Consider the following 25,052-nt stretch of genomic DNA (forward strand, 5'->3'; position numbering starts at 1 on the left):
ACAAATATTTTGCTATATCCTCTGTGGTGAACAGCTTGGCACCCAAGAGAACTACTGTATTTCTGTTATATTCTCTATGTAAATTTACCTGTTGGCATGCCCGTCTGAACCGGCTGCCATTGCCTTATTACATCCTGAGAGAAGCTGGTTTAATTAAAGCACGGGCTCACCTGCAGTTCAGCACAGTAATTCACAATCCTAAGAATATAAACTTCTATTCCTATTTCCCAAACAAATATTCCCCTCCCATTCCGGTGTAATCTCAAGGAAACTAGAGGAAAAGTATGTCCTTGATGCCCCAGGCAGGCACGCACAGCGCAGGCGCCGGATTTAAGAAGCAACAGCGCAAAGGGGGCTGCGACCATCGCCCCTGAAGAGAAGAGTGACGGCAGTTGGGAGCTTCATAGAGGACGATTCGGACCGCCTCCAGATACAATATCTGGTATTTGTGGCCAATTTTTAAAACGCTTTATTGAGGTAATAAATGAATCAAAAACTAAAAGAGCCACCTTGTTAGACTGCAGGATTACTGCTGCACAAGGTGGCTATTTTAGTTTATAACGGCTGGGGGGGGGTGACAGTGGCCCTTTAAGAATATTCCAAAATTAACCAAATTTACACACATATCAGCAAAGGTGCTGTGGACAAAGGTCTGTTGGAGCTGACCACTGCTCTGATTTATTTTGTTCCACAGAGACTCATCTTCGAGCAGACAAATGGGAAACACAAGTCTTGTCTGTGGTTCGTTTCGTGCTGTGTCAGCACCAATGAGTAGCATAGAATACTCAGTCACTGAACTGCAAGAGAAGAGAGAGAGGTCCATAAAGTAAATATACCTAACTAATTAACTATAGGCCTTGTATCTCTTGGTGCCAAAAATACATTGCGATGCATGCACATTTACGCAGTGGGCTTTAGTGTCCTTTTGCCGGGTCGGCTCTGAACAAAATAATCAGCACACGCAGGAAGATGCGGAGTGTTATGACCCCAATGGCAGAGGGTCTCAGGAATAATGCTAAGTCAGTAAATACAGAAAACCAGCTCATAGGGCAGTGGTAACTGGGCTGACCATATAACTAATCCTAGCACCACAAATACCAGCAGCCGGGGAACGTTCCTACGTTGATCCTAAACGTCTCACGCCAGCCGGAGAGCTAACTACCCCTAGAAGGGAAAAGAAAGACCTTTCTTGCCTCCAGAGGAAATACCCCAAAAAGTTGGATAGAAGCCCCCCACAAATAATAACGGTGAGGTAAGAAGAAAAGACAAACATAAGAATGAGCTAGGAATTTAGCAAAGAGAGGCCCACTAGCTAATAGCAGAATATAGAAAGATAACTTATATGGTCAGCAAAAAATCCTATCAAAAATATCCACACTGGAAATTCAAGAACCCCCGAACCGTCTAACGGCCCGGGGGGAGAACACCAGCCCCCCAGAGCTTCCAGCAAGGTCAGGAATCACATTTAGTACAAGCTGGACAAAAATGATAGCAAACAAATAACCCAAAAAACAAAGAAGCAGGACTTAGCTTAATTTAGCACGAACCAGGACCAGCAAACAGGAGCAAACAGAATGTGTCTGATAACACCGATGCCAGGCACTGGACTAAGGTTCCAGGAGGTAAATATAGCGACACCCCTGAAGTAACGACCCAGCTGGGTGCAAACAGAGGTAAGGAAATCCCAGAGTCATATCACTAGTAACCACTAGAGGGAGCCAAAAAAGTCTAATTCACAACAGCGGAGTTCCTCCAGCCAGTGAGAAATACTGAGGATGCTTGTAGTATGACCCTTTCACTCGGCGTAGCACCTCTCTCCAGGTCCCAGTCCCTACTGTTTCTTAACAGCTTGTATGGCAGGAATTCCCTCGCATCAGGACAGGTTCAGATCCCGGACCAGCTCAGTTCCAATCTGCCACTTCTTCTAAGGGGGTGCTGTCAAGAGAGGATGTAGTCAGATCCCTCTCCAGCACAGCCTCACTCACCCCTCATTCCTGCAGACCCTGCACAAGATGGCCGCACTTCCATTTGCTGTGTTTCATTTTATAAAACCCTCCTAAAACATCTTATAGACATAAAACAGTCGCTTAGCAACAGCGACATCTTGTGGCCAGTTAGCAAAATTAACTATAAAGAAACAAATATATTTACAGCAAGTACGGGAATTATTCAGGCATGCATACAAGTATCCTCAATTATATTGTCCTGGTGGGCTGACACACATGACCTCACCATATTCTGTACCAGTTAAAAGTTAGGACACACCTGTTCATCCAGTGGTTTTCCTGGAATGTGACCATTGTGGAGTCAGACTGAAGGCAGGAAAGCCACAAAGGGACAAAAATGGAAACAAGAAATAAAGAAACACATGTCAAACAAACCAGAATATTTGTTAAACCTTTTGACTTCCCAAAATACCCCTCTTTTACTGCTTTACACACCATTTACATTCTCTCAAGCAGTGTCAATCAGTTAATCACTTGCAATGGCTTCCAATGAACAGGTAAGCATCAAAAAGTGTTCATTTGTTGAATCACCAGCTTTCATAAAGTGTTTGCTACCGTCAGGTGTGTTTTGTAGAGGCAGTGTGGGTGGACAGTTCCATACAGTTCTGAGACCTACTATTCTAAGCCAGAATGTGGAAAGAAATAAGTAAATGGAAACATCAGTCCATCATTTACTTAAGTCATGAAGGTCAGTTAATCTAGAAAATTGCTAGAACCTTAAAGGTATCCTCAAGTGAACCTTGAAGGTATCCTCAAGTTCAGTCACTAAAACCATCAATAGCAAAACTGGTTCTCATAAGGATCATCTTAGGAAAGGAAGACAAAGAATTACCTCTGCTGCAGAGGATAAGTTCATCAGATCTACCAGCCCCAGAATCCACAAATTCACATCATCTCAGATAATATACCTTATAAGTGATGCGCAGATTTCAAGCAGGCACATCTCAAAATCAACTATCTAGGAGAGACTGTGAAAAGCAGCCTTTATATTCAAATTGCTGCAAAAAAACACTACAGAGGACCACAGCAAGAGAACAGAGGAAATCTGTACTATGATCTGATGAGTCAAAATTAAAGATTTTTTATACCAATCGCCAGTTGTTTGTAAGATGCAAAAAAAGTTGAGAACATATTTTCTAAATGTGTGGTGCCCATTTTTATGCATGGATGGGTAGGTATGATTGTGTGGGGGTGCTTTGGTGGTGATACTGTTGATAAATTATTTCAAATTCAAGGCACCGTTACTCAGCATGGTTGCCTCAGCATTTTACAATGACATGCCATAATTTCAGGCTATATAAGGGCTATGTGAAGAAGGAGAAGGATGGAGCATCAGATGACACAGTCTACAGTCACTCAATCTTAAGCCAACTGAGATGACTTGGGATGAGTTGGACTAGAGTGAAAACAAAGCAGCCAACAACTGCTCAGCACCTCTGTGAACTCTTTGGAAGGTGACAACCTGATGACGTTGTGTGAAAGACTGCAAAGGTGGTGTAAAGCATCATGAGAGTAAAAGCGGGGTGCTGCGAGAAATCAAAAGTTTAACACATATTCTGGTTTGTTTCCCAATTGTTTCTTTACTCCATTTCCTCTGTTGTTTTTCTGCCTTCAGTTCGAATGTACAATACGCTCATTCCAATAGGAACAGGGAAAATCACCACATGAACAATTGTGTCCTTACATTTGACCGATTGCATATTTTGACGCACAACATGGAAAAAATTATAAAATTGCATGTTTCTGTTAATGTATACCTTTTTGACTCTTTAGAAAAATTGGAGTAATGATGTTGTGGTTAGCTATGTAAATGAGCCTCCAGCCAGATTTCGGAATTGCTGTTGTATAAAAAGTTACAAAAAACTCACAAGCCCACTCAGTTGGGGAAGTGGAGCGTAGAGGTCAGAGTAAAAAGTGGAGAAACGGTTTTAACACAGGTAGATTATTAGTGATCTATTTATCTATCTACAGTGCCTTGTGAAAGTATTCGCCCCCTGGAACTTTTCAACATATCATACTTCAAGCATAAAGATACCAAATGTAAATTTTTGGTAAAGAATCAACAACAACTTAAACACAATTGTGAAGTTGAAAGAAATTTATTGGTTATTTAAAATTTTTGTGGAAATTCAATAACTGAAAAGTGGGGCGTGCAATATTATTCGGCCCATTTACTTTCAGTGCAGCAAACTCACTCCAGAAGTTCATTGTGGATCTCTGAATGATCCAATGTTGTCCTAAATGCCTAATGATGATAAATATAATCCACCTGTGTGTAATCAAGTCTCCGTATAAATGCACCTGCTCTGTGATAGTCTCAGGGTTCTGTTTGAAGCACAGAGAACATCATGAAGACCAAGGAACACAACAGGCAGGTCCGTGATACTGTTGCGGAGAAGTTTAAAGCCAGATTTGGATACAAAATGATTTCCAAAACTTTAAACATCCCAAGGAGCACTGTGCAAGCGATCATATTGAAATGGAAGGAATATCATACCACTGCAAATCTACTAAGACCTGGTCATCCCTCTAAACTTTCATTTCAAACAAGGAGAAGACTGATTAGAGATGCAGCCAAGAGGCCCATGATCACTCTGGATGAACTGCAAAGATCTACAGCTGAGGTGGGACAGTCTGTCCATAGGACAACAATCAGTTGTATGCTGCACAAATCTGGCCTTTATGGAAGAGTGGCAAGAAGAAAGCCATTTCTAAAATATATCCATAAAAAGTGTTGTTTAAAGTTTGCAACGAGCCACCAAGGAGAAGGTGCTCTGGTCAGATGAAACCAAAATGGAACTTTTTGGCAACAATGCCAAACGATATGATTGGCATAAAGGCAACACAGTTCATCACCCTGAACACACCATCCCCACTGTCAAACAGGGTAGTGACAGCATCATGGTTTGGGCCTGCTTTTCTTCAGCAGGGACAGGGAAGATGGTTAAAGTTGATGGGAAGATGGATGTAGCCAAATACAGGACCATTCTTGAAGAAAACCTGTCGGAGTCTGCAAAAGACCTGAGACTGGGACAGAGATTTGTCTTCCAACAAGACAATGATCCCAAACATAAAACAAAATCTACAATGGAATGGTTCTCAAATAAACGTATCCAGGTGTTAGAATGGCCAAGTCAGAGTCCAGACTGTTATGGTTACCCCAATGACCATGGGAAAAAATACAAAACGGACTAGCTCTCGGGTGATGGAAACTAAGGTCGACCGTGACCTGAACCTGACCCAACACTTACAGTAGCCGGGGGATGTACCTACGATGCCCTAGACACCACGCGCCAGCCGGAGATCTAACTACCCCTATAAGAGGAATATACAGGCCTGCCTTACCTCCAGTGAGGAACCCCAAAAGATGATAGTAAGCCCCCACAGATATTGACGGTGAGTTCAGAGGAAATGACATACGTAGGATGAACAGCAGATTTAGCACAGTGAGGTCCGCTTACTAGATAGCAGAAGGACAGGAAAGAGTTACTTCACGGTCGACCTAAAAATCACTATTCAAAAACACCATCCAGAAATTACTTTAAACTCCAGTGACAACTCATGCCACTGGAGTAGTAATTTTCTGTCCACAAGAGCTTCCAGCACTGAAGAGTCACATTGCAGATAGCTGGACAAAAATAGCAAAACAAGAAACAAAATTCAACTTAGCTGAACTGGAACTTGAGGCAGGTGAATGCAACAGAATGCTACTAGCACATTGTTGGCCGGCATGTGACTAACAGCCAAGCAGCCTTAAATAGGAAACTCCCCAAGAGGGTGGCGACAGGTAATCAGAGATGGAGGAAGGCACATAAGAGACACTACCATAACAGACCACCGGGGGAGCCCAAAAACCGAATTCACAACAGTACCCCCCCCTTAAGGAGGGGGCACCGAACCCTCACCAGAACCACCAGGGCGACCTGGATGAGCACTATGAAATGCACGAACCAAATCGGGAGCATGAACATCGGATGCTGTCACCCAAGAATTATCCTCCTGGCCATAACCTTTCCACTTAACCAGATACTGAAGTTTCCGTCTGGAAACACGGGAGTCCAAGATCTTTTCCACCACATACTCCAATTCACCCTCAACCAACACAGGAGCAGGTGGATCAGCAGAAGGAACAACCGGTACCTCATACCTCCGCAATAATGACCGATGGAAAACATTATGGATATTAAAAGATGCTGGGAGGTCCAAACGAAAGGACACAGGATTAAGAACCTCCAGAATCCTATAAGGGCCGATAAACCGAGGCTTAAACTTAGGAGACGAGACCTTCATAGGAACAAATCGAGAAGACAGCCACACCAGGTCCCCAACACAAAGACGAGGACCAATACGCCGATGACGATTAGTGAACTGTTGAGTCTTCTCCTGGGACAACTTCAGATTGTCCACAACCTGTCCCCAAATCTGATGCATCCTATCAACCACAGCATCCACTCCAGGACAATCCGAAGACTCCAATTGACCGGACGAAAACCGAGGGTGAAACCCTGAATTACAAAAAAATGGAGAAACCAAAGTGGCAGAACTAGCCCGATTGTTAAGGGCAAACTCTGCCAATGGCAAAAAGTCAAGCCAATCATCCTGATCAGCGGACACAAAACACCTCAAGTAAGTCTCCAAGGTCTGATTAGTACGCTCAGTCTGGCCATTAGTCTGAGGATGGAATGCAGACGAAAAAGACAAATCGATACCCATCCTGGCACAGAACGTCCGCCAAAATCTAGACACAAACTGAGTACCCCTGTCAGACACTATATTCTCAGGAATACCATGCAAACGCACCACATTCTGAAAAAATAGAGGAACCAACTCAGAGGAGGAGGGCAATTTGGGCAAAGGTACCAAATGAACCATCTTGGAAAAACGGTCACAAATCACCCAGATGACAGACATCCTACGAGAAACCGGAAGGTCAGAAATAAAGTCCATAGAGATGTGCGTCCAAGGCCTCTTAGGAATAGGCAAGGGCAACAACAACCCACTGGCCCTAGAACAGCAGGGCTTGGCCCGAGCACAAACATCACAAGACTGCACAAACATGCGCACATCTCGAGACAAAGAAGGCCACCAGAAGGACCTAGACACCAAATCCCTGGTGCCAAAAATTCCAGGATGACCTGTCAACGCGGAAGAATGAACCTCCGAGATAACTCTACTGGTCCAATCATCAGGGACAAACAGTCTACCAGGCGGACAGCGATCAGGCCTATCCACCTGAAACTCCTGCAAAGAACGCCGCAGGTCTGGGGAGACAGCTGACAATATCACCCCATCCTTCAGGATGCCGGTAGGTTCGGAATCACCAGGCGAGTCAGGCTCAAAACTCCTAGAGAGGGCATCCGCCTTCACATTCTTGGACCCAGGCAGATATGACACCACAAAGTTAAATCGGGAGAAAAACAACGACCAGCGCGCCTGTCTAGGATTCAGACGCCTGGCCGACTCAAGATAAATTAGATTCTTGTGGTCAGTGAGGACCACCACCTGGTGTCTAGCACCCTCAAGCCAATGACGCCACTCCTCAAACGCCCACTTCATGGCCAGAAGTTCCCGATTTCCCACATCATAATTTCGCTCAGCGGGCGAAAATTTTCGGGAGAAAAACGCACATGGTCTCATTACTGAGCAGTCAGGATCTTTCTGCGACAAAACTGCACCTGCTCCGATCTCCGAAGCATCCACCTCAACCTGGAACGGAAGTAACACATCAGGTTGGCGCAACACAGGAGCGGAAGAAAAGCGGCGCTTAAGCTCTTGAAAGGCCTCCACAGCCGCAGAGGACCAATTAGCAACATCAGCACCCTTTTTGGTCAAATCAGTCAAAGGTTTAGCAATGGCAGAAAAACCCGCTATAAATCGGCGATAGAAATTAGCAAAACCCAAGAACTTTTGCAGACTCTTCAAAGAAGTAGGTTGCATCCAATCACAAATAGCCTGGACCTTGACAGGGTCCATCTCCATAGATGAAGGGGAAAAAATATATCCCAAAAAGGAAATTCTCTGAACTCCAAAACTACACTTTGAGCCCTTTACAAAAAGAGAATTAGCTCGCAAAACCTGAAAAACTCTCCTGACCTGTTGAACGTGAGATTCCCAGTCCTCCGAAAAAACAAGAATATCATCCAAATACACAATCATAAACTTATCCAGATATTCACGGAAAATATCGTGCATAAAGGACTGAAAAACGGAAGGGGCATTTGCGAGACCGAAAGGCATTACCAAATACTCAAAATGGCCTTCAGGCGTATTAAATGCGGTCTTCCACTCATCCCCCTGCTTAATCCGCACCAAATTATACGCACCACGTAGATCGATCTTAGTGAACCACTTAGCCCCCTTTATACGAGCAAACAGATCAGTCAGTAAAGGTAACGGGTACTGGTATTTAACTGTAATCTTATTCAAAAGTCGATAGTCGATACAAGGTCTCAATGAACCATCCTTTTTACCTACAAAGAAAAATCCTGCCCCTAGTGGAGACAACGAGGGGCGAATATGACCCTTTTCCAAGGATTCTCTGATATACTCCCGCATAGCAGTATGTTCAGGTACAGACAAATTAAACAAGCGACCCTTAGGAAACTTACTACCGGGGATCAATTCAATAGCGCAGTCACACTCTCTGTGGGGAGGGAGAGAATCAACTTTAGGCTCTTGAAAGACATCATAAAAATCTGACAGAAATGCTGGGATCTCAGAGGGAGTAGATGAAGAAATAGGAACCAAAGGTGCATCCCCATGAATACCCCGACATCCCCAGCTCAACACAGACATAGATTTCCAGTCCAAGACGGGATTATGAATCTGTAACCATGGTAATCCAAGCACTAAGACATCATGTAGGTTATATAATACAAGGAAACGAATAATCTCCTGATGGTCTGGGGTAAGACGCATAGTCACTTGTGTCCAATATTGTGGTTTATTGCTAGCCAAAGGTGTAGAATCAATACCCTTCAGGGGAATAGAAACTTCCAACGGCTCCAAATCAAACCCACAACGCTTGGCAAAGGACCAATCCATGAGACTCAGAGCGGCGCCAGAATCCACATAAGCATTCACAGTCACAGATGATAAGGTACAAATCAATGTCACGGACAAAAGAAATTTTGACTGCAAGGTACCTGTAGAAAAAGATTTATCAACCTTTTTATCAACCTTATTTATACGTTTAGAGCATGCTGATATAACATGAGCTGGATCTCCACAGTAGAAGCACAATCCATTTTTGCGCCTGTAATTTTGACGTTCGCCTCTAGACAAAACACGATCGCATTGCATATGCTCTAATGCCTTTTCAGAGGTCACCGCCAAATGGTGCACAGGTCTTTGCTCAGAAGACACCGCCATATGGTGCACAGGTTTTTGCTCAGAAGATACCGCCATATGGTGCACAGATTCTTCCTCAGAAGACCCCGCCATATGGTGCACAGATTTGCGCTCCCGCAAACGCCGATCAATCTGGATAGCCAATTTCATGGCATCATTCAGACCTGTAGGCACAGGGAACCCCACCATGACATCCTTCACGGCATCAGAGAGACCTTCTCTGAAATTAGCTGCTAAAGCGCACTCATTCCATTTAGTAAGCACCGACCATTTACGGAATTTCTGGCAGTATATCTCAGCTTCATCTTGCCCTTGGGAAAGAGCTATCAAGGCTTTCTCAGCCAAAATCTCCAAATTAGGTTCTTCATAAAGCAACCCCAAAGCCTGAAAAAACGCATCTACATTTAACAACGCAGGATCCCCTGGCGATAATGCAAATGCCCAACTTTGTGGGTCGCCGCGCAGTAGAGAGATAACAATTTTAACTTGTTGAGTCTGATCACCAGCAGAGTGAGATCTCAGAGACAAAAACAATTTGCAATTTTCTCTGAAACTCAAAAACCGGGATCTGTCTCCGGTAAAGTATTCAGGCAGAGGAATCTTAGGTTCAGACATTGGAGCACGTATAACAAAATCTTGTAGGTTCTGTACTTTTGTCGCAAGGTTATTCAAACCCGCAACTAAACTCTGTGGATCCATGTTTCAAATGGGTGTAACCCAAGCATTCAGAGGTTAAGAGGAGAGGAGAAAAAAAAAGGCTGAAGACTGCAGTTTAAGCAAGGAATACAAATGATCAAACTAAGGTGCACTTTCAAACACAGAAAAAAAAAAAAAACCTTTTCTTCTCCTTCCTACTTTAGTGCATATTTTAACACATAGATTTTTTACTGGCCGGCCAAACTGTTATGGTTACCCCAATGACCATGGGAAAAAAATACAAAACGGACTAGCTCTCGGGTGATGGAAACTAAGGTCGACCGTGACCTGAACCTGACCCAACACTTACAGTAGCCGGGGGATGTACCTACGATGCCCTAGACACCACGCGCCAGCCGGAGATCTAACTACCCCTATAAGAGGAACATACAGGCCTGCCTTACCTCCAGTGAGGAACCCCAAAAGATGATAGTAGGCCCCCACAGATATTGACGGTGAGTTCAGAGGAAATGACATACGTAGGATGAACAGCAGATCTAGCACAGTGAGGTCCGCTTACTAGATAGCAGAAGTACAGGAAAGAGTTACTTCACGGTCGACCTAAAAATCACTATTCAAAAACACCATCCAGAAATTACTTTAAACTCCAGTGACAACTCATGCCACTGGAGTAGTAATTTTCTGTCCACAAGAGCTTCCAGCACTGAAGAGTCACATTGCAGATAGCTGGACAAAAATAGCAAAACAAGAAACAAAATTCAACTTAGCTGAACTGGAACTTGAGGCAGGTGAATGCAACAGAATGCTACTAGCACATTGTTGGCCGGCATGTGACTAACAGCCAAGCAGCCTTAAATAGGAAACTCCCCAAGAGGGTGGCGACAGGTAATCAGAGATGGAGGAAGGCACATAAGAGACACTACCACAACAGACCACCGGGGGAGCCCACAAACCGAATTCACAACACCAGACCTCAATCCAATCGAGAATCTGTGGAAAGAGCTGAAAACTGCTGTTCACAAATGATCTCCATCAAACCTCACTGAGCTCGAGCTGTTTGCCAAGGAAGAATGGGCAAGAATTTCAGTCTCTCGATGTACAAAACTGATAGAGACATACCCCAAATGACTTGCAGCTGGAATCGAAGCAAAAGGTGGAGCAACAAACTTTTCAGTTTGAATTTCCACAAAAATTTTAAATAACCAATAAATTTAGTTTAACTTCACAATTGTTTTCCACTTGTTGATTCTTCACCAAAAAATTTACATTTGGTATCTTTATGTTTGAAGCATGATATGTGGGAAAAGGTTGAAAAGTTCCAGGGAGCCGAATACTTTCCCAAGACACTATCTATCTATCTATCTATCTATCTATCTATCTATCTATCTATCTATCTATCTATCTATCCCATATCTATCTATCTATCTATCTATCTATCTATCTATCTATCTATCTATCTACCTATCTATCTATCTATCTATCTATCTATCTATCTATCTATCTATCTATCTATCTCTTTCCTTTAACTCTTGCACTGATTGTGCACCTTTGAAATTGTTCCAGAAAATGAAGTATTTCTCCAAGAAAATTATTGCAGTTGCACATGTTTTGTTATTCACATGTTTATTTCCTGTATGTGTATTGGAACAATACACAAAAAACAAAGGAAAAAAGGCAAATTGAATACACAGTGTCATGTAAAAGTTTGGGTCAAAATTACTGCTGTTGTGAACGGTTAAGGAAGTTGAAGATGAAATGATCTCTAGAAGGGCAAGCATTAAAGAGGACACATTTCCTTTTCCTCTTTTAAGCAAAAAAAAATAAAATAAAAATATATATATATATATATATATATATATATATATATATATATATATATAAGTTTTTACATTTGAAAATTTGCAAAAAGGAAAATGGGCCGGTGCAAAAGTTTGGGCATACTACATGGCTAGTATCTATCTACACTAAGTTCACCATTAATAGACCAGTGATAAAACTACTATACATAAAATTATCACTAGTGTTATACTACCTTCCTGGTGTCCTTGCGAAACATTTCCGACAATGTCATTTTTTGTGCCATGTTATTTTTCTTGGTTGTCACCGGTTTATGTATTCCTATTCAATAACTTATATGGAAACTAAAACTTATTTTGTTTTTTTTTACTTATTTCTCTTTTTTTTCTGCTTCAGCTCAGCCACAATGGATGGAGAAGATTAATGACACCCAGTTAGACAGTGGAGAACAGCTCCGCTGGGATTGTAAGGCATCGGGAAAGCCTAGGCCCATATATCGCTGGCTGAAGAACGGCCTCCCCCTGCTCCCCCAGGTACAGTGTCCTTTAATTAATTATATATTTTTGATCCTCTCACAATAGACAAAAATATCAATTTTGCAAATATTAGTTTTTGTTGGAACTTCACGGAAACAGCTCCAAAGAGCAAACTATAGCTTTACACCTGTATCTGCACCTGGCATTGAAAAATCAGTAAATGACCCCTAACAATTACACATATTTAATGTTCAGTGAATTCATATTTGTCCGCATATTATTGGAAATAAGCCACTAATCAGTGCTCAACTTTCATTTTATCAGAGCAGAGTAAGGAATGAATTGTCAATCATCTCCAATCTGTCAATCACGAGGATCGCTGTGGGGGGCGGCGGTCTTGTATGTGACTCTGTATAGCATGACCTCTTGTAATAGTGGCAGTGATGTACACACAGGATCATTCACAGAAGCATGAGTAACATGGCGCGGGGTGGTTGTCTTGGGCGAAGTACTCGTCTTCTACGCACCAGCAGGCCACAGGAAAACGCAAGTCCTGACTGGTTGTGTGTGGTTGAATTACTACTGTGGACACCTTCAGGTTCAGCTCTGCCTCAACTTGTCCGGCACTGTACCTCTTTAAACCTACGATGAAGAAGCCAGACAAGCTTGTAAAAATAGAGTCCTTTTTACTGACAATAAGACTTATATACAAAAGTTAGCAGGAAATAAACTTGTTGTTTTCTTCTGCACAACACAGAGGCACATTCTTGGTGGTCATGGATGGTGGCACAATACTTGTGGTGAACATTACAGATAAACAGCAGGACAAATTGGGTAACTCCATCTTACTGGTAAAGGTCCACATGGGTCAATGTGTTTCGCTGTGACCACTTAACCCAATCAGCACCCTGATGTGTTTTGCTGTGGCCACTGCACTCTTGTGAAGCAGTGTAGGGGAACTCTCACTAGCTTCCACCTTACCGATATGACCGAGCCTGGCTGTCCCTGTCTTCCATCACAGCTGGTTTCCAGGTCTCCTAACACCAATGCTTCTTTTACCTTTTCCAGTAGCAGTACAAGTGCTCCAGACTTGCCTGCTATGAGGAATTGCCGCCACTGTAGAATTCTTGCTAAGACTTGCTCTCGTTATTTGTTTTGGCTGCCACGCATGCCACCATGATGATAACCTTCTTCTGAGGGTGTCCTTTCTTGTCTTTCGCTCACTAACAACTAACTACAAAACCCGGAACTAACACACAGGTCCCTATTACTCCTCCCCAACTATGGTCCGAACCTACAGTTAACCCTATAACCACTGACTAACAGGAACTGCAGGATAAAACAGATAAAACACTACATTTTCATACATTTAAAACAACAGGGGTCTCAAGAGAGGTGTTATTCTATGTTCTCCACCTTCACACATATAACTAATCTAATGGAAATTCTACAGACCTTCATATTCCTGCAAAAAGAAGTATATTGTAAAAAAAGCTGAAGTTGAAAAGAGCATGTCTGCTACAAATGTATAATGATCCTAAACACACGTCAAAATCCACAATAGACGACCTCAAAAGGCACAAACTTAAGGTTTTACAATGGGTTTTACAAAGAGTTTTACAATTTACCGCACAGTCTCCTGATCTGAACATCATTGAAAATCTGTGGCAAGATCAAAAAATAGCAGTTCATGCAATACGGCCCAGGAATCTCACAGAAATGGAAGAATTTTCCGAGGAAGAATGGATGACTATCCCTCAAACAAGAACTGAAAGAGGCTAAGAGGCGGGATACAAAAAGCATTTACAAGCTGTAACACTTAAAAGGGGTGTTACTAGATACTAGCCATGTAGTATGCCCAAACTTTTGCACCGGCCCATTTTCCTTTTTGCAAATTTTCAAATGTAAAAACTTATACATATATATACATATATATATATTTTTTTATTTTTATTTTTTTTGCTTAAAAAAGGAAAAGGAAATGTGTCCTCTTTAATGCTTGCCCTTTTAGAGATCATTTCATCTTCAACTTCCTTAACCGTTCACAACAGCAGTAATTTTGACCCAAACTTTTACATGACACTGTGTATTCAATTTGCCTTTTTTCCTTCGTTTTTTTTGTATTGTTCCAATACACATAAAAGAAATAAACATGTGTATAACAAAACATGCGCAACTGCAATAATTTTCTTGGAGAAATACTTCATTTTCTGGAACAATTTCAAAGGTGCACAATCAGTGCAAGAGTTAAAGGAAAGAGATAGATAGATAGATAGATAGATAGATAGATAGATAGATAGATAGATAAAAATAAGTATTTGATACACTGCCGATTTTACAAGTTTTCTCACCTACATAGAATGGAGAGGTATGTAATCTTTATCGTGGGTACACATCAACTGTGAGAAACAGAATCTAAAAATAAAACCAGAAAATCACATTGTAGGATTTTTACATAGTTAATGTCCATTTTATTCCATAAAATAAGTATTTCATACAGTAAAAAAAACAGAACTTAATGTTTGGTACAGAAACCTTTGTTTGCAATTACAGAGGTCAGACGTTTCCTGTAGTTCTTGACCAGGTTTGCACACACTGCAGCAGGGATTTTGGCCCACTCCTCCATACAGATCTTCTCCAGATCTTTCAGGTTTGGGGGCTGTCACTGGGCAACATTGAGTTTCAGCTCCCTCCAAAGATTTTCTATTGGGTTCAGGTCTGAAGTCTGGCTAGGCCACTCCAGGACCTGGAAATACTTCTTATGGAGTCACTCCTTATTTGCCTTGGCTGTGTGTTTTGGGTCATTGTCATGCTGGAAGACTTAGCCACACAACCATCTTCAATGCTCATACTGAAGGAAGGAGGTTGTTGGCCAAAATCTCAAGATACATAACCCCATCCATCCTCCTTTCAATACAATGCAGTTGTCCTGCCGCCTTTGCAGCACCCAAAGTAGGATGCTTCCCCCACCGTGCTTCATGGTTGGGGTGGTGTTCTGTGGGTTGTACTTATCCTTTGTCTTCCTCCAAACATGGCGAGTGGAGTTGATTCCAAAAAGTTCTATTTTGGTCTCATGTGACCACATGACCTTCTTCCTCGACTCCCCTGGATCATCCATATGGTCATTAGCAAACTTCAAATGGGCTTGGACATGTGCTGGCGTGAGCAAGGGGACCTTGTGTGACAAGCAGGATTTTAATCCATGACGGCGTAGTGTGTTACTATTGATAATGTTTGAGACTGTGGTCCTATCTCTTTTCCGGTCATTGACAAGCTTCTCCAATTTAGTTCTGGGCTGATTCCTGACCTTTCTCAAAATCTTCCTTACCTCATGATGCGAGATCTTGCATGGAGCCCCAGACTTAGGAAAATTGACAGTTATCTTGTATTTGCTCCATTTTCTAATAATTGTGCAAACACTTGTTGCCTTCTCGCTAACTTGCTTGCCTATTGTCCTGTAGCCCACCTCATCCTTGTGCAGGTCTACAATTTTGTCCCTGGTGTCCTTAGACAGCTTTTTGGTCTTGGCCATGGTGGAGAGGGTGCAGTGTGATTGATTGTGTGGACAGTTGTCTTTTATACAAGTAATGAGTATAAACAGGTGCAATTAATACAGGTAATGAGTGTAGAATAGGAGGGCTTCTTTAAGAAAAACTAACTGGTTTATGACAGCCAGAATAATTGCTGGTTGATCGGTGATCAAATACTTATTTCATGTTATAAAATGCAAATTAATTATCTAAAAATCATACAATGGGATTTTCTTGATTTTTTTTAAATTCTGTCTCTCAAAGTTGAAGTGTACCTAAGATAAAAAATTACTGACCTTCCCATTCTATCTAGGTGGGAAAACTTGCAAAATTGGAAGTGGATCAAATATTTATTTTCCCCACTGTAGCTAGATAGACGTTTTCCTTTTCTTTCAGAATTTGTTTGATCTTCCCATATATAACACACCCCAGATCGTCTCCTGTATACTCGGACACATTGGTGCTGCTGATCTGTGCTCTCACTGCTCCACGTCAGTTATATTTATGAGTTGTATTGAACATATACAGTGAGATAGAACGACTAGTAATCTGCAGGGCCCATCTCTCCACGGTATTTCACTGACTGATGAAACTTTACTCCGGGGGCTTCATTGAAGCTTTCTGATTCATCTCCAGGCCCTGCAAAGTATCGCCTATTTAAAAGGAAGAGCAATCAGAAAAATTCTTGTAAACGTCAAGCACATGTCAAGTTAAAGGAAATTTACAGTTTGATTGTCCAAGGATTGAACAGAAGTCTATTGATATTTATAATCAAAGAAGAACAAAAGACATTTCGCTGTATTGTTGTGTTGCCATGAATTAGGCTTTTCAACTTTTATCTTTTTATTTTATAATTTATATTATATTTGTACATTTTTGATTTGGGGAATCTTTGGTCATAATAAATACATATGGTGAACTCTTTCCTACAAGTATGAAAGTTCTAGTTATACAATTGAAATGTAAAAATCACAATTACATCCTACTTTAAAAAAAATTAAAGATGAAGTATGCGGTCAACATAATTTTTGGTTACCTTCATAGTCAGGAATGTACATGAAAATCAAAGGGTATAATTTTTCCACCCGTGGGACTTTCCCAACTGACTAACTACTTATATAATATAGTCTCTATTAACTACAGCATCTACGGGTTAATTTTCTGTGATCAGATCTATCAAAAATAGCAGCAGTTACTGTCTAGTGGGTGTCTGTTGTGAAAAATTATTTGAACTGGGAATGGAGTGGACACGGCACATGATCTCACTCTGTATAAATTCTCCAGTCTTCGGCCATGCACTTATCAAGGATGCTAAAAGAAGTAGGCAGACTTTAGGTGGGGGATTCTGCATAGAGTTCCTCCAACCCAGCATGAAAATATGCAAATTCCTAATATGGTATTGCTTTCTCTATTTGCTATCATTCTCCTACTGTGAGAGCTTTTATCTTACATTGTGTACAGCTAGTTTCTAAATTAATCAGCCACCAAAGCCTGGTCACATGTACACATGGCCACAAAGCCTCCTATATACAATATGAGCCAACACATAGCCTCTCTATATACAGTGTGAGACCCCACATAGCCTCTCTGTATACAGTATGAGCCCTCACATAGTCCCTATATACATTATGAGGCCCTACAGAGCCTATCTCTATATACAGTAGGAGCACTCACATAGCCCCTTATATACAGTATGTGCCCCCACATAGCCCCCTATATATATATATATACAACATGAGCCCCCACATAGCCTCCTGTATACATGCAAACATCTCATACACATATGGGAAAAAAACAAATGTTCATCTTGCTCCTATTCCACCATTGCTCTGCTCCTGTCTCCAGCCCACTGATTCTCAGCACAGCAGACACAATGTAATGGCACCATTGCGTCTGCTGTCTCAGACACGCACGCTGACTGGTAGAAGAAGGAGCTGGCAGCTCTGTCTTCCACCAATGTATTCACAGCTGAATCTCTTTATATATCACATACATAAAATAATAACTACTTCATATAATAAAATAATGTAAAGAAAAAGTGTTTTTTTCTACATGAATGGCATTCTATGGACAGTGCTAATGAATTTTAGCCACATGCATGCTCATGTATGAATTGTATTACAGAACAGAGTTGAGATGGTGAACGGAATGCTGACGATTCACAACGTCAATCAATCGGATGCGGGAATGTACCAATGTCTGGCAGAAAATATCTATGGAATTATCTATGGGAGTGCAGAGCTAAAAGTTTTAGGTAAGTACTGACCTAAATCGCAAAATATGGCATAAGCCTCTTAGATGTGTATTAGTTGTAATGATGTACATTTATCCTGTATATTTTTGATGTTTTCTTCCCCCATCTGCTCCTTTTAAAATTCCATTTCCGTTCTTCATACTTGCTTGTTGGCTAAACTCCTCCCAATATGTTATCAAAGCTCTGTATGCTCTAAACCAATCAGATGTATCCCTCTTGCTGTTCCTCCTCCCCTTTCACAGCATGAGTCACACAGAGATTCTGCAGCCGCATCCCCCTCCTCCCCTTCCACTATATCTAAGTTCTACCAATTTTTACAAAACTGATTTTCTTTTTTTGCTAGTTTCGGAACATTTAAAGAGAACTTACAGGCAGAGAAGGTGCAAAGTTTCACATATTTACATATATTGATCATTGGTTAAAAATCAATGTCTTTCAACATCTCTGCTTGCTGTCTTTCAGTAAATCATTCATTATTTAGAATTGTAATGAGCCATGCACCCGTGTGTCCATGTGGTGACCAGTAAGGAATTTTATCCCCTGGGAGTTACAGTAAAGTTTCTTGAATCCCGATGAATGATGCCAAGCAGAGTTCTTGAAATCTATGGCAAATATTTGGTAAAATCGTAATAAACCCTGAAAGTCGTTGGATTGAGGTTTTTTTTAATGATAAAATATTTGGAGTTTTTTATTTCTGAAACTAAATTGTACAAATTGTAAATATACAAAACTGCAGTACTGCAGCACATCATGGCTCGTTCCCTGACCGCTGACCCTCATTTGTCTGATATAGAAAATGTGGCAGTGCGGAAATATCACGGCTCGCTTTATTGTAAATGTCACATCTCCTCATTTGTAGTTTGCATTGATTTTTTTACTCTTGTTATTGTTCTTTTTTTATAAAAGTAAAGAGTAAATAAGGCAAAAGACATTCAATTAAAAATAATGGCCACATCAAGAAAACCCAACAAGTAGCCTGATTGGATGGAAAGTGTTAAGTGCACGAACAAATGTGAACAGAGTCTAAGAGAGACATGTATACTTACCATTCCCGAGATTTGCCAATTTCAACAGAAAAAAACATGAAGGGAATGTTTCATCACAAAATCATCCATTATTTAAATCCTATCTTTTACGTCAAATGTGTTTGTTAAAAAAAATTATAATTTTTTATTTATTATTTATGAAGAAAAAATAACACATTATTATTGCAATTTTTTAAACTGATCGCAAGGCATTATGCTAGACTCATACTCCCTGTTCTATATAAAAGAGATTTCAGCAGCTTCATTATCATCACAGATGGGATTACATTAAAAGGTAACACCTCAATATACAGTAGATAACACAAGATTCACAATTCACAGTAAGTGATGTCACAGCTCACCTCCCCCTCCTGTACAATGACTGATAAGTGATAACACCTCTATATACAGTAGATAACACAGGATCCACCATTCACAATAGGTGATGTCACAGTTCACCTCCTCCTCCTCCCGTACAATGACTGATAACTAGTGTTGAGCATTCCGATACTGCAAATATCGGGTATCGGCCGATATTTGCTGTATCGGAATTCCGATACCGAGTTCCGATATTTTTGCGATATCGGAATCGGAAGTGTGCGGTGCGTATGGTTCCCAGGGTCTGGAGGAGAGAAGACTCTCCTTCAGGCCCTGGGATCCATATTCATGTAAAAAATAAATAATAAAAATAAAAAATATTGATATACTCACCCCTCCGGCGGACCCTGGCTCTTAGCGGTGCCTCCGTTCCTAAGAATGCAGGGAGTGAAGGACCTTCGATGACGTCGCGGCTTGTGATTGGTCGCGTGAGCGGTCACAAGCCGCGACGTCATCGAAGGTCCTTCACTCTGCATTCTTAGGAACGGAGGCAGACGCTTGGACCGGTGAGAACCGGGGCCGTCGGAGGGGTGAGTATATCAATATTTTTTTATTTTTATTCTTTATTTTATACATGAATATGGATCCCAGGGCCTGAAGGAGAGTTTCCTCTCCTTCAGACCCTTGGAACCATTCCGATATTTTGTGTCCCATTGATATGCATTGCTATCGGGTATCGGTATCGGCGACATCCGATATTTTTTGGATATCGGCCGATCCAATCCGATACCGATACCTTTGCATATCGGAAGGTATCGCTCAACACTACTGATAACACCTCTATATACAGTAGATAATACAGGATCCACAATTCACAATAGGTGATGTCACAGTTCACCTCCCCTTCCTCCTGTACAATGACTGATAACTAGAGATGAGCCACCTCCCTAGTGTTCGGGTTCGGTTCGGTTCGCCGAACAGGGACATGTTTGACGAACTGTTCGTCGAACGTTCGATGAACACCGTCGAACCCCATTGAAACCAATGGCAGGCAAACACAAACACATACAAACACATGGAAAACACATAGAAAACACCTTAAAAGGTGTCCAAAAGCTGACAAACTGCTCAGAAGACACAACAAACACATGGAAAAGTCACAACTACATATAGTAGTAGTAGTAGAGGAGGAGGAGACACAGATATAGGCATGTCATGCCCTTCTAAAATCAAGAAAGGCTGGAGTAAAAATCTAAACTCACTCTACCAACACCCAGACATCTTGACAAAAAATATATATATATCTTTAGGTAGAATGGCGGCGGGTCCATTCAGAACACTTTCCTTAGAAGACGTAGTGGTACCCCCGTTGGGAGTTGTGCCAAAAAATGAACCCAATACATTCAGACTATTCCACCATTTGTCATATCCAAGGGGCAGGTCAGTAAACGACAACATCGATGCGGAACCAAGTACAGTACTATGTACTGTACCTCCTTTGATGAGGCAATCAGGCAGGTCAAGAAGTTGGTAAGGGGCACCCTAATGGCCAAAACAGACATTGAGGGGGCGTTCCGGTTACTACCTGTGCCTCCGAATAGTGTCCTCCCATTGGGCTGCTTCTGTGAAGGAGCATACTACATAGATTGCTGTTTGCCCATGGGGTGCTCCATATCCTGCTCACTATTTGAGGCGTTTAGTTGCTTCCTCGAATGTGTCGTCATGGACGTTTGTAAGGCGGCGCATATTATCCATTACCTCGACGACTTCTTATGCCTGGGCCCAAAAGATTTGCCACAGTGTGAAAACACACTGTAGTCCACCTGTGAGAAGGAGAGAGCTGGTGGGAGAGTGGACACCCCAGAGCCGAGGGGTTAGATTGAGAAAGAATGAAGGCGGTGTAGCTTGCTTCATGGGTGGGGTACTCTGCTGAGCAGCAGAAATTGCTGTTAGGCCCAAAAGGATTTCCTGGGCCAGATGCCGTTACAAAATATTACTTAGGTAAACAGGCGAAGTAGCTTGCTTCATGGGTGGGGTACGCTGCTGAGTAGCACTAAATTCTACTAGGCCCAAAAGGATTTCCTGGGCTAGATGGCGTTAAAAAATAGTACTTAGGTAAACAGGCGGTGTAGCTTGCTTCATGAGTGGGGTACGCTGCTGAGTAGCACTAAATCTACTAGGCTCAAAAGGATTTCCTGGGCTAGATGCTGTTACAAAATAGTACTTAGGTAAACAGGTGGTGTAGCTTGCTTCATGGGTGGGGTACGCTGCTGAGTAGCACTAAATTCTACTAGGCCCAAAAGGATTTCCTGGGATAGATGCCGTTAAAAAATAGTACGTAGGTAAACAGGCGGTGTAGCTTGTTTCATGGGTGGGGTACGCTGCTGAGTAGCACCAAATTCTACTAGGCCCAAAAGGATTTCCTGGGCCAGATGCCGTTAAAAAATAGTAGTTAGGTAAACAGGCGGTGTAGCTTGCTTCATGGGTGGGGTACGCTGCTGAGTAGCACTAAATTCTACTAGGCCCAAAAGGATTTCCTGGGATAGATGCCGTTAAAAAATAGTACGTAGGTAAACAGGCGGTGTAGCTTGTTTCATGGGTGGGGTACGCTGCTGAGTAGCACCAAATTCTACTAGGCCCAAAAGGATTTCCTGGGCCAGATGCCGTTAAAAAATAGTAGTTAGGTAAACAGGCAGTGTAGCTTGCTTCATGGGTGGGGTACGCTGCTGAGTAGCACTAAATTCTACTAGGCCCAAAAGGATTTCCTGGGCTAGATGCCGTTACAAAATAGTACTTAGGTAAACCGGCGGTGTAGCTTGCTTCATGGGAGGGGTACGCTGCTGAGTAGCACTAAATTCTACTAGGCCCAAAAGGATTTCCCGGGCCAGATGCCGTTAAAAATAGTACTTAGGTAAACAGGTGGTGTAGCTTGCTTCATGGGTGGGGTACGCTACTGAGTAGCACTAAATTCTACTAGGCCCAAAAGGATTTCCTGGGCTAGATGCTGTTACAAAATAGTACTTAGGTAAACAGGTGGTGTAGCTTGCTTCATGGGTGGGGTACGCTGCTGAGTAGCACCAAATTTTACAAGGCTCAAAAGGATTTCCTGGGCTAGATGCCATTACAAAATAGTAGTTAGGTAAACAGGCGGTATAGTTTGTTTCACAGGCTGGGATAGATGCCGTTACAAAATAGTAGTTAGGTAAACAGGCGGTGTAGCTTGCTTCATGGGTGGGGTACGCTGGTGAGTAGCACCAAATTCTACTAGGCCCAAAAGGATTTCCTGGGCCAAATGCCGTTAAAAATAGTACTTAGGAAAACAGGCAGTGGGTGGCTGGGCTACTCTGCTGACTAGAAGACACTGAAGCTTTGGAGCAGACCTCTGAATCCCAGGCCATAGTATGAGTAAACAACTCTGCAGCCGACCCCACCCTCCTGGAATTGACGATGGCAACGTCTTGCAAAACTCAGCAAGGAGACTAAATAAAAGAGTCTCCATTTTTTAAAAAAATTCGGCCACAGACACCACTTAAGTGGCATCAATTTCGCCAGAGTTTTTTAAAACGGTTGGTGAGGTGATTTTCAAAAATCATCAAGCTTTTAGTCTCCCCAAGATGACACAGGGGTAGAAATGTCCTTGTGGATCCAGGATTTGTTCATCTTGATGAGCGTTAGTCTGTCTACATTGTCACTGGACAGCCACGTGCGCTTATCTGTCAGCACACCACCAGCAGCGCTGAACACACGTTCAGAGAGAACGCTGGCTGCGGGGCACGACAAGATCTCCAAGGCGTGAGTGGCGAGCTCAGGCCATTTTTCAAGATTGGAAGCCCAAAATGAGCAAGGGTCCAGTTCCACAGTCATGGCATCGATGCTAACTTGGAGATACTCTTGTACCATCCTCTCTAGGCGTTGGCTGTGCATCAGACTTCTTGTCTCCTGTGGCCTTGCAAAGGATGGTCTAAAAAAATCTTGAAACGATTGGAAAAAATTGCTGTTACCACCAGATACGATGTTACTGTTACGGTTAGAGTGATGACTCGATAGTCCCACGGTTGGCAAGTTAGAACTGAGAGATTGACTACGTGCACCACTGGTGTTTTGTGGAAAAGCAGATGTTAGATTCTGTAACAGTCTCTGCTGATACTCCTGCATGCGTGAATCTCTTTCTATGGCAGGAATTATTTTGCCAAATTTGCTTTTGCACTGGGGATCTAAGAGTGTGGCAACCCAGTAGTCGGCATTACTTCGGATTCTGACAATCCGAGGATCATGTTGCAGGTAGTGCAGCAAGAAGGCACTCTTGTGTCTTGCGCATCCAGGAGGACCAAGTCCATGTTTTCTTGGTGGTGGCGAGGTGAGAATGATGCTTCCTTTGTCTGCCCTCTCTCCCCAACCTCGCACAACAGAAATTTGATCAAGGTCTTCCTCATCTGATGAGTCTTCCATGCCCAGCACCAGTTCGTCATCCACTTCTTCCTTGCCTCCTGCACCTTCCTCAACAGTTTGGCTGCTACCGTGCGCCGTCGGTAATACCTCTCCCCAGCCTCCAATGCCAGCTGCCTTGGTGCTGCCAACCTTCTTGACCTTGGAGATATGATCCGTTCCGCATACGACTCCTCCTGTTCCTCCTCCTCCTCTTGTTCCACCAACTGACTCCGAACACTGTGTAAGGTGTGCTCCAGCATGTAAATCAGCGGAATGGTCATGCTGATAATGGCATAGTCAGCACTAAACATCTTTGTTGCTATTTCAAAACTGTGCAGAAGGGTGCATAGGTCCCTGATCTGAGACCACTCCTGCAGCGTGATTTGCCTCACCTCTTGAGCTCGTTGGCCCAGGCTATACATCAAAACGTATTACACCAGGGCTCGTCGGACACTGCAGACACTGTGGAGCGCCCCCACACCGCCACAGGGCCGAGGGGTACCCGGAGCCGGGCCTCTGGGTCTCAGTCCTGGGGTTGTCACGGTGGCTAGACCCGGTCCGTGGCCCTGTCTGTCAGTGGGGGACGTCCGGTGCAATAAGTGGTGTTGTAACAGTGCAGTTGTGGGGTGCAGGTCGCGGTAAATAATGAGGACACCAGGTTGCAGTCTCTTTACCTCTTTACTGAAGATCTCTGAGTCCTCAGTCCAGAATACGGTTCACCAGGCTGCACAAGTCCGGCTGGTCCAATGGCACTTCCAGAGTTCTCTTCACAGGAGGAAATCTGTGCCTTCCCCCTAGCGCTATGTGTTGTAGTCCTTCCCTGCTGTGCTTACGGAAAGTACCCCACAACTGTTGTGTCTGTTTCTGATGTTCCCTCACAACTCGACTAGATGATGTTCTGCTAATCTTCCGTCCCTCCCTGAGGTTCGGGTAGGAACGGCACCCGTTTGACGGGTAGGCCTGGAGTTCTTCCGGGACCCTAGAGACGTCCCTCTCCCGCAATTGCCTCCCAAGACTTCATAGGTGATTTGAGTTAGACAGCCCGCCTGAGACTGACTGCCCTGCCGCTGTTTGGAGTATTGCTTGAAGCTGAATGTTATTCTACTCCCTCGGCGTTCCGGCCACCGGTAGTGCGCCTCAGTAGGATGTTGCTTCGGTCTTACAGCACGACTCCTACTGGTATTTCTCCTTTGCGTGATCCCGTTTCTCAC

The 25,052-nt window shown here is 42.8% G+C and overlaps 1 protein-coding gene across 2 annotated transcripts in view; it reads left to right on the forward strand.

The window, feature by feature from the left end:
- CNTN5 (contactin 5) overlaps window positions 1–25,052 on the forward strand; it is a 2,016,448-nt gene that overhangs the window by 1,565,803 nt on the left and 425,593 nt on the right. For both annotated transcript variants that reach the window (XM_077298468.1, XM_077298469.1), the window contains 2 exons: window positions 12,207–12,343; window positions 17,941–18,070. In XM_077298468.1, the coding sequence (XP_077154583.1) occupies window positions 12,207–12,343; window positions 17,941–18,070 (267 nt within the window). The remainder of the gene's footprint in view (window positions 1–12,206; window positions 12,344–17,940; window positions 18,071–25,052) is intronic.

The sequence above is a fragment of the Ranitomeya variabilis genome, chromosome 3 (genome assembly GCF_051348905.1).
Source record: "Ranitomeya variabilis isolate aRanVar5 chromosome 3, aRanVar5.hap1, whole genome shotgun sequence".
In the NCBI taxonomy this organism is placed as follows: domain Eukaryota; kingdom Metazoa; phylum Chordata; class Amphibia; order Anura; family Dendrobatidae; genus Ranitomeya; species Ranitomeya variabilis.